The 11,831-nt window shown below is 28.3% G+C and overlaps 1 protein-coding gene across 1 annotated transcript in view; it reads left to right on the top strand.

Moving 5' to 3' along the window:
- Positions 1-80: 80 nt before the first annotated feature.
- Positions 81-11,831, top strand: part of LOC112009204 (probable LRR receptor-like serine/threonine-protein kinase At3g47570) — a 32,935-nt gene continuing 21,184 nt past the window's right edge. Inside the window, exon 1 of the mRNA XM_065776094.1 lies at positions 81-155. Within this exon, the coding sequence (XP_065632166.1) occupies positions 81-155 (75 nt within the window). The remainder of the gene's footprint in view (positions 156-11,831) is intronic.

Below are 11,831 nucleotides of genomic sequence, written 5' to 3'. Positions count from 1 at the left end.
GAAAAAAAAAAAAAAGGACACACACACATACACACAAGGGGAGAAGAAGACTTATAGGATAAATGGATGGCTCCGTAAAAATGACGGAATTCGCAAGATTGACGGAGGCACAGATGACGGGTGCTTATGAAAGACGGGTCAGCGTGCAAACTCTGGTCTCAAAGCTCTCAAAGGATGAAGAATAAGGTAAAGTAAAAGAAATGAGTGGAGAGGGAAGAATTATTTATAGAGAGAAGAGGTGCGGTATATGAAGTGACGCTCATGATTGGAAACGAGGCCAACTAGCAAGCACCATGTGTTACCTAACTTTTAAAACTTAGAGCTGCTCATGCCATTTAAGAAACTCTCTTTGATAAAAATTGCATTTGGATCGGTAGGCTGTAGGTCTGGTTTCAATTGCATCCCTAAACATTTTGATAATGGGGAAAAAAAAAATATTAATAGAGACATTGTTTGATTGTTTGTGAATAAAAAGTGTATTTTATACTTTAGTTTATTATTCATTAAAATTTTTAATGGATGGAAGATTTTAGGTTTATTTTTATAATAGAAAGAAGATTTTAGGGGTTTTTTTTTTTTGAGGGGGGGGGGGGGAGATTTTAGGTTTTTCTTCAAATAGAAAAAGAAAAGTTATATATCTTAGTAAAGAATTATGATATACTACTCTATTTTATTGCTATTTTAAATATACCGTTCTTAAAAATCGGTATGTTTTGAAGTGTGAAGTGGAAAAGAAGGGGTCTCATAATTGGGATTTGAACATGGCCCCTTTTTTTTTTTTTTTTTTCCTTTTTCTTTTTCAAATATATATATATATATATGTATGTATGTACGTATGTATGTATATATATGTATATATGTAACTACAGATTTACAAATGTTTATTTAAGGTACTAATAACTTTCTCCTTTTCCCCCTTTTAATATTCAATTGTTTTTCCATATATATATAACTCATTAATTTAAATAACATTTAAACATATGTTTTTTTTTTTTAAAAAAAAAAAACTGCTTTAATAAAATATTTATTACATGTGATAAAATACATACAAATGAATGCCTTTATTATTATTAAAAAACAAATCAATGTTTTCCTTATAATAATACCACGTAACTTATTTAACATGCACACACTAATCTAAAGACACAATAATAAGAAAAAAATTTACCTCCAAACTAGTCAAAGGATCCAATCACGTGATGACTAATAAAATTATCCAGATGCACATTTTGTTGCATAACCCTTTATTTTTTGAGAAAATTTTTGTCACATATTTAACCTACACTATTTTTATCTTACATTTAACAAAGTATTTACATTGAGTATATATAGAACATTAATAAAAATTAAAGGACCCCATCTTTCACAAAAAGAAGGACTCCTGCCCATCAAATCCACATTTACGGTTTCTTCTAATTGGGAAAAAAATAATGTTCATATCTCTAATTTTCTAAAAAAATATTTAAAAAAATATTTTTATTAAAAATATTTGCATATATATATATATATATATATATTTCTAAAATGTCTCCTAAATATTCTTTATTTCAATGAGCTATTATGGTATAAGAGTAATTATAGGAAAAATATAGTGCATTAATAATTTATAAAATTTTCTAATTTTCCTTCTTAAAAAAAAAAAAAACTTTTCCTTTTTTTATGAAATACATTACGTATATTTTGAAATTATGATTTTTTTTAAGGAAAGAATTAATGAGTTATGCATGATATATGAGTAATTTTTGGAAAAAAAAAAGATTTATTAGTCATATCTAGGGGACCATTATATATATATATATATATAAAACCAAAAATAGAAGGAGGAGGTATTTTTGAAAGTTAAGGGGAGCCATGGCCCCCCTAGCCCTCCTCCCTCCCCCTTTGCATGTGACTTATTTGAATTATACATGTGAATGATTTTATGAGTTATCACTTAATAAGTTGGTGGAGATTCCTTCAAATTAGTTTGAGTGAAATTTTATCCAATAAGGCACTTCTTTTAATATATATGCTATATATGGCCTAGAGAATGGTGAGAGACAAGAAATGAGGATAATAAAAAGAAAGTAGTGTACGGGAAAGGTTTATTTGGATGTTTTAAATAATAATAATTTTTTTTTGAGAAAAAAAAAATAATAGTAGGAAAGAATAGAGTAGGTATAGCCATACTGGTATTATATAAATTAACAATAAGGAGAATAGGTGTTGAGAATTTGTTTAGATATATTTTCAATTTTTTTAAGAAACAATATATATTGTTAAAATTCTATAAGTAATTAATCTTAAAAATTAAAAGTATAGAATAATTTATTAAATTAGATATTTTCTTCCTTTAAATTCCTAAAATCATCTTTCCCTCCAACCAACAGCAATCATATGATACTGTGAGGGCAAAATCATTTTTCATATTTATTGATGTATAGTATGTTGTTATTGCTACAAAGTAAAAACGGTCTTAATGATAAATTTATATGAGAGAGACATTATTTTAATCATAACATAACATCTTAAAAAGTAGTGAAAAACCGGTTAAAATGGGAAAATGTTCTCCTTTCACTACAAGTTTGGAAAACTATTTGATAAAATGCCCATATTTTGAAACTATTTAGTAAAATGTCTTTGTTTTTAAAACTTGATTTTAACAAAATAAAGTTACAAATAGAACTCGACATTAGCAATGTTGAGTTCTATGCATATTTTGTCACTTAATTTTTTTTTTTTTTTAAATTTAAGTGGAACTTTATATTACTAATGTCAAGTTTTACTTAAAAAAACATATAGAACTCGATTTTGAGAATATCGAGTTTTATATAGAACTTGATTTTGTTAAAATTGAGTTTCAAGATAGGAATATTTTATTAAATAGTTTGAAAAAAAAGGTCAAATTGCTAAATTGATTTCTAAAAAAGGCATTTTTTCATTTTGGCCTGAAAAACATATGCATCTAGCATTAATTAAACGTGATGGTAAACTTACGGCCCACGCTTCTCTCATCTCATTTCCTCTCTTTTTCCTCTATTCAAGCAATATTAGTAATTTAATAGTACTTAAGAATGGACCCAATAATTAAGTCCTCATGTTCACGTCGAACCTCCTTAATTAGCAATTCATTTTCGTGACAAGCAACCTGTCATAAATATGAAAGGATATCACATGCACTTCAAATTCGTGTAGTGATTAAATTGGTGGGTGATAGCCATATTTAGCTGGTTTTGATTCTAAAGAAAAAAGGAAAGTTTACGTCAACGGAACAATGACATTAGCAAGAGATAATTTCTCAAATTAGGGATTCTCCCCAAAAAATGTAGCCTGATTTTTCACTGAACTAAAATTTCTTTTTTCTTCTTCCTTCTTCTTCTTCTTCTTCTTCTTCTTTTTCCCTCTTCATTTTGGTTTTATCATGGGTGGCCACAAAGGTCCATGACACTAATTAAATATGTTTTTTTTTTTTTTGGGTTTCACTTTTGCCACAAGTGAGGCATTGGACATTAACTTTCAAATTTACCTAAATCCTACGAGTAATTCTTAGGTAATTTCGAAGTACAGAGAATGGTGCTCTCTTCTCTCACGTTCATAGTGTGATCCACTCATTAAATTTATAGTGAGATCCATCATTAATCTGAGAGGAAGGAGTATCATTTCTCCATACTCTGGGAGTACCTAAGAATTTTCCAAATCCTACGCTACCTTGTTTGGCTAAATTAGGTCACATGTATGGTATCTTCATGATTAAAGCAACAATTCATTTTCAGTAAAACTAGTACACAATAAATGCATATTGAAGAAAGTGGAAGAGAAGTGTACCGAACCTATAATTCTTCTTGTTCCTAATTTTTCCAAACAGCTATTTGCGAGGTACATACTATAATTGTGTGAGATAAAGATTGACAAATACTTCTCTCTAACCAGCATCCTATTTACCTTTCTATCTTGTTTGGCAAAACATGCTTCGGTCACGTGGGATGTTTCACAAACCAAACTCATATGTCGTAAAATTCATATTCATATTCATCTTCTTCTTTTTTTCCTTTTTAAATCTAGACAAGTAATTATCAACCATGAATTCTATTTGTCTAGTTGTGTAAGGAAAAATCGAATTGCATGGTGGATTTGGCCACTCTCAACAAGAATAACAACAAGATGAGTGTTGTGAGATTTCAATTTGGAATTGAAGTTGAGAAAATATTATTTATATGATTCTATTGATTGGACAACACTCATATTGTATATGATTTATAAGGATTTAGGGTTATACTTTTTGTCACCATGATTAAAAAGACAAGAAATGCCTTTCAACTTGAGCATTTTTACAATTTTTTTTTCATTTTAAATGTTCTGCTCAAACCCAAGTGGTGTGAGAAGAACGAAAGTGTTAATACTCCAAAATACATTTAAATTTTATCTATTATTATTATTAGCATTTCAAATCATTCTATTTGTTAGTTTAAACTCATCTAAGTCTCATGGAATATTAATGTCGTCCACAACCCAACTACAAACTATTTACTGATCGCAAAATATTTTTAAACGAGCTATACATACAGAAAATTTTACATTAATTAAGTTGACAAGCTTTTATTAAAAAAAAAAAATGTTGACAAGTTTTATTAGTTCTAATTTTGACCCACCAATAACATTACATGTTTATATACAACTAATCACATCAATAACCACACCAATAACATTACATGATTTTTTTTTATGTCCATACACTTTTTCTTTTTGAATATGAAAAAGTAGAAATGTCATCACATGTAAAAAAATAAATAAATAAAGAAGGAAAAGAAGTGTCTTGAAATATTTCCACAACCTATATATTCTATCTGTTTGGTTAATCTCATCTAAGAGTCATGTGATGTCCTCCACAAACTTGACACTACATTATCTTATCAATTTACTATTTTTCCTACTATTTCCTTGCTCACTTTAAATTTTTTTTTTTTTTTTGGAAAGATCGAAATGAAACGACAAAAAATAAATCAAAATTTTAACTTTCATACTGTAAATGAACCACTATTATTGTATTCTTTTTCTTTTTAAGGATACAGACAACTTTTATTCATGACGCAAAAGATAAACTTGTACATTAGTTGTCAGTTGGTGCAGCGATGAAATGTGGGTTAATTCCAACCCAACAATAATTTTCAGTCTGCAACATTAACCGCATGTTTTGCTATGTCATACGCTTCTAATATTAGCATTTTCAGTCTGCAAAATCAAATGGATGTCTTCTATTATGTGTCCAAATAATTCTAAAATCACACCTGGCCGTCCTTTTATGTGACAGACTACCCATGACTGGTTGTCTATCACTGGCCACTTTTGTTTTTACAATTGTTTTTATAATTGAGTGTCGTATCAATCATATAGAATAGTTACGAGAAAATGTATGAGAAAAAATATAATCTTAGAATTATTGCTAAGTATTACCATAAGGTCATTAAGAAAAGATTAATACGTCTAGCGAGAGAATTACTGAAATGGTACCACCTCTGCTCTGCATCCGCTTTAAATATCACTCTTCTGCATCCCATTACTTTAAGAAAGACAAATGGTCCTGAAATGGTAGAGAAACTTCCTTTTTTGTTCGTTTGAAATACGTGTCCATCATAATTACATGCTCGAATAATTGATCACCGTATAAAAAAACTGCAATAAACAATTAATACATTTGTATGAATTGCACGTCACAACCAGCTAAATATGGCTATCACCCACCAATTTAATCACTACACGAATTTGAAGTGCATGTGATATCCTTTCATATTTATGACAGGTTGCTTGTCACGAAAATGAATTGCTAATTAAGGAGGTTCGACGTGAACATGAGGACTTAATTATTGGGTCCATTCTTAAGTACTATTAAATTACTAATATTGCTTGAATAGAGGAAAAAGAGAGGAAATGAGATGAGAGAAGCGTGGGCCGTAAGTTTACCATCACGTTTAATTAATGCTAGATGCATATGTTTTTCAGGCCAAAATGAAAAAATGCCTTTTTTAGAAATCAATTTAGCAATTTGACCTTTTTTTTCAAACTATTTAATAAAATATTCCTATCTTGAAACTCAATTTTAACAAAATCAAGTTCTATATAAAACTCGATATTCTCAAAATCGAGTTCTATATGTTTTTTTAAGTAAAACTTGACATTAGTAATATAAAGTTCCACTTAAATTTAAAAAAAAAAAAAAATTAAGTGACAAAATATGCATAGAACTCAACATTGCTAATGTCGAGTTCTATTTGTAACTTTATTTTGTTAAAATCAAGTTTTAAAAACAAAGACATTTTACTAAATAGTTTCAAAATATGGGCATTTTATCAAATAGTTTTCCAAACTTGTAGTGAAAGGAGAACATTTTCCCATTTTAACCGGTTTTTCACTACTTTTTAAGATGTTATGTTATGATTAAAATAATGTCTCTCTCATATAAATTTATCATTAAGACCGTTTTTACTTTGTAGCAATAACAACATACTATACATCAATAAATATGAAAAATGATTTTGCCCTCACAGTATCATATGATTGCTGTTGGTTGGAGGGAAAGATGATTTTAGGAATTTAAAGGAAGAAAATATCTAATTTAATAAATTATTCTATACTTTTAATTTTTAAGATTAATTACTTATAGAATTTTAACAATATATATTGTTTCTTAAAAAAATTGAAAATATATCTAAACAAATTCTCAACACCTATTCTCCTTATTGTTAATTTATATAATACCAGTATGGCTATACCTACTCTATTCTTTCCTACTATTATTTTTTTTTTCTCAAAAAAAAATTATTATTATTTAAAACATCCAAATAAACCTTTCCCGTACACTACTTTCTTTTTATTATCCTCATTTCTTGTCTCTCACCATTCTCTAGGCCATATATAGCATATATATTAAAAGAAGTGCCTTATTGGATAAAATTTCACTCAAACTAATTTGAAGGAATCTCCACCAACTTATTAAGTGATAACTCATAAAATCATTCACATGTATAATTCAAATAAGTCACATGCAAAGGGGGAGGGAGGAGGGCTAGGGGGGCCATGGCTCCCCTTAACTTTCAAAAATACCTCCTCCTTCTATTTTTGGTTTTATATATATATATATATATAATGGTCCCCTAGATATGACTAATAAATCTTTTTTTTTTCCAAAAATTACTCATATATCATGCATAACTCATTAATTCTTTCCTTAAAAAAAATCATAATTTCAAAATATACGTAATGTATTTCATAAAAAAAGGAAAAGTTTTTTTTTTTTTTAAGAAGGAAAATTAGAAAATTTTATAAATTATTAATGCACTATATTTTTCCTATAATTACTCTTATACCATAATAGCTCATTGAAATAAAGAATATTTAGGAGACATTTTAGAAATATATATATATATATATATATATGCAAATATTTTTAATAAAAATATTTTTTTAAATATTTTTTTAGAAAATTAGAGATATGAACATTATTTTTTTCCCAATTAGAAGAAACCGTAAATGTGGATTTGATGGGCAGGAGTCCTTCTTTTTGTGAAAGATGGGGTCCTTTAATTTTTATTAATGTTCTATATATACTCAATGTAAATACTTTGTTAAATGTAAGATAAAAATAGTGTAGGTTAAATATGTGACAAAAATTTTCTCAAAAAATAAAGGGTTATGCAACAAAATGTGCATCTGGATAATTTTATTAGTCATCACGTGATTGGATCCTTTGACTAGTTTGGAGGTAAATTTTTTTCTTATTATTGTGTCTTTAGATTAGTGTGTGCATGTTAAATAAGTTACGTGGTATTATTATAAGGAAAACATTGATTTGTTTTTTAATAATAATAAAGGCATTCATTTGTATGTATTTTATCACATGTAATAAATATTTTATTAAAGCAGTTTTTTTTTTTTAAAAAAAAAAAACATATGTTTAAATGTTATTTAAATTAATGAGTTATATATATATGGAAAAACAATTGAATATTAAAAGGGGGAAAAGGAGAAAGTTATTAGTACCTTAAATAAACATTTGTAAATCTGTAGTTACATATATACATATATATACATACATACGTACATACATACATATATATATATATATATTTGAAAAAGAAAAAGGAAAAAAAAAAAAAAAAAAGGGGCCATGTTCAAATCCCAATTATGAGACCCCTTCTTTTCCACTTCACACTTCAAAACATACCGATTTTTAAGAACGGTATATTTAAAATAGCAATAAAATAGAGTAGTATATCATAATTCTTTACTAAGATATATAACTTTTCTTTTTCTATTTGAAGAAAAACCTAAAATCTCCCCCCCCCCCCCTCAAAAAAAAAAAACCCCTAAAATCTTCTTTCTATTATAAAAATAAACCTAAAATCTTCCATCCATTAAAAATTTTAATGAATAATAAACTAAAGTATAAAATACACTTTTTATTCACAAACAATCAAACAATGTCTCTATTAATATTTTTTTTTTCCCCATTATCAAAATGTTTAGGGATGCAATTGAAACCAGACCTACANGTTAGCTTACCTTCAATACTTTTTTTACTGGATATGTCATTTGTTTTAAGAAAAATGCTAACGAGTACCCTTAGGACATTGGTTAATAATCTATTTTAGGAAAATTTTAACATCACTTTTATAAAAAATGAAAAAAATTGTCAAAATATTAATTTTTTTTTTTCCCATAAAAACTTTCTTTAACTGGATTGTTAACCAATGCCCTAAGGGAACTCGTTAGCATAACCCAATAAATACATAATGACAAGTGGTAGTAAGTTTCAATCCCTACCTTTTATTTAATTAGTGGGTAAAGTGGCAGTATTTTATTAAAATAAAATGAGATTCCTTTTTAAAAAGTACTGGAGATAAGTCAAACCCTAAATTTATAACGGGTTAAAATGAATTTAAAGTTTCGATTTCTAAACATTTTTGTTGGAAATATATAAAAGGTAAGAAGTGTAAGTTGAATAACCAAATTTTTAGTTACCGAGTCTACCGTTAGCTACTAGAATTATAATTTTATTTTTGGGACCAGGAATACACTACCGGTGAGTACACTCCCTTTTCCACAACTAGAACTGCATTTAAAAAGATTCTTGGGAGACTATAGGGATTGAGTGTGACCACATTGGATAAAAAGAAATTGTAATTAATAATATTTAATAGGGCAGCCCATGCTGTGTTGTTGTTGTTGTTGTTGTTTTTTTTTTTTTTTTTTTTTTTTTTTTTTTTTTTTTTTTTGAAAATGAGCTGTATTGTTGTTAATTTGGCTGGCTGGCTGCTTTTCTTTCAAGAAAATATTATTCTTATGATCTTATCACACAAAAGCCAAAGGTGGAAAGTGTGAGAGAGAGAAAGAAAGAAAATGGGGGAGAGAGAAAAGAAATTAAATCATATCCATGTTTAATGCCAATTGTTTCCTATGCATTAAATTATAAAATTGTTAACATTTACAATGACATTGCCTAGTATACTTTAACTTTACTAGCTATAGTCACCATTAAGACTTAAGAGACGAAGATCCCGTTCAAATCCCTTACAATTTGATCTAATCTATTTCTAAAATATTAAATTAATGACCTTATAATCTACTAATATTTATCTTAATTCAACACACTATAAATGTGAGATTTGTAAGAATTTTTTTTTAATAAATACAATATAATTTCAATTTATTGTGTTCATTACATGATAGAGATTTCAAGGATGGAAGTCTTTCTATTTTCTATCCTTTATAAAAATAAAAGAACATATAAAAAACTTGTTGCAATTGGTTCCAAGGTCAATTTAGGTGGTTAACACAAAAAAATAAAATATCATCAGCCACCTCTTGACTAGTTGTACTCTAAAATAATACTAGTTTTTGTACATGTGCGAGAATTAAAAGTTGAAAAAATGTGGGAAAGAATTTGGATCTATCTAATGTGTAATTCGTTATATACGTATCACATGTCATGTTTGTGTCACATTCAGTGTCACATTCAAAGAACCACAGGGACAGTCACCAGCCACAAGACAAACCTGGAAGATTCTGCACCATGCCTTTTACTGTGGCCCAAAAATATAGTCAATGATCCTACAAAAATTGGAGTTGCCCGGAGCTCACTTTATCTCCATGAAAGCACAGCTATTTTCATTTTTTTTTTTTTTTTGACTACTCGAACATCTTTATGTGTTAAGTTTCTCACTACCTTCTGTGGATCCCACCGTGGAGAACAATTTCTTAATTTCCCTGGTGAGATGGGCCAAAAAAAATTAAAGATTCAACGATGATGTCCACAATTTGGAAAAGAACAACAGAGGGAGGTTCTTCGACGTAGTTATTTTGCACGTCAAAAGTTGATATTCATGAATCATGAATCGACTTTTCATCTAAACTAATGTACTTATTAAAAACGTGAAAATAAAACAAACATTTTGAAGGCCAAATTATACTTTGCCTTTCAGAAAAGAGAATAGGATAAGTTAATTACCATTTACACCTTAAAGTAATAATTTGGAAATCAACCTAAGCTTTCATCGTGCAATCGACACTGCATTTGTGTGGGCAAAATTGGATGAGTTGTAAGCAAAGTATTCGAGGATAGCACAGGGAGGTCATTAATTGCAGGGGTTTAAATATTAAAGAATAAAATTTCTTTTCAAACTAACTAGAAGAAAAACCTTTCAAACTTTTTATATATTATTATATTGAGTATGAATTTTAAAAATCTAATTGTTGAATGACAAATTCTTATTATACCCTTTATGTCTGTAAAATTTTAAGAAGATTAAAGATAATATTTGCTATGTAATTAAATAAATGTTAAAATTTCAATTTTTTGTAATATAAAATTGTGTGTACAAAATAAATTTATTGATCAAATAATAAAATAACATCCAATTTGAATGAAATTTGATATACTTGTTAAAATATAATTAAGACACATAAAATTTAATGATTAGATTTTATAAATTCATACCCAAAAAACAGATACACGAAAAGCTTGAATAGTTTTCTTCAATCTAGTTTAAAGAGAAACTTTGTTCAATTCGAACTCCTACTAATGATATAAAATAGCTTGAAGGATTGGTTGAGGTTCTGCCAATGAAGATCAATGCGGATTGGGTGAGAGAGCAGAGATCAAATGAAGCCTTGATTCTTTTTTGGCTGTTTATAGGGGAAAAATTTAAACTTTGCTAAGTATACCAGAACAAAAATTGTAGTTTGAACTATTTTGAAAATTTAGACCAAAAAATATTCTATAAATTTATTATACTACATCTCTTTCTTGTTACCGTAAAATTTATATACATGATAAACGTGTAAGACCCAACTTTATGTAAGAAGAATGTATAACAAATTGTGTAATACTTTAGCAAATACAAGACCCGAGCATGTTATATATTGATTACTTTTCCTTGAACTAATTACAAATATTACCAACGGTGTCTTGGTCTAGTGGTGCCAGGGGCTAGACTTGGAAGGGAGAACTACGGTTCGATCCCCCGCAAGCCCGTTGGGAGGAGTTTAAAACCTTAACCCCGGGACCTGCTCCGAAACCGGATTAGTCGGCCCTGTGGGCTCGGATACCGGTTGGGAAACCAAAAAAAAAAAAAAATTACAAATATTAATATATTATACATTACCGAATTTATGAGTTTGTAGTCAGGCCTAGTAAGAAATGGGAAAGCCAATTTGGATTGTCTTCTTGTTTTTATATCCCATCAAGATAAGATATATAAAGACTACCGCTCCTTCCTCGTTTGATTTTAGATAGAACAAAGATTAATGGTTTGTTTGGATGGAGGGGAGAAGAAGTGAGAGGGAAGGAGAGTAAAATA

The sequence above is a fragment of the Quercus suber genome, unplaced genomic scaffold (assembly GCF_002906115.3).
Source record: "Quercus suber isolate HL8 unplaced genomic scaffold, Cork oak 2.0 scaffold_128, whole genome shotgun sequence".
Lineage (NCBI taxonomy): Eukaryota > Viridiplantae > Streptophyta > Magnoliopsida > Fagales > Fagaceae > Quercus > Quercus suber.
The sequence above is the reverse complement of the archived record's forward strand: the minus strand, read 5'-3'. Positions and strand labels throughout refer to the sequence as shown.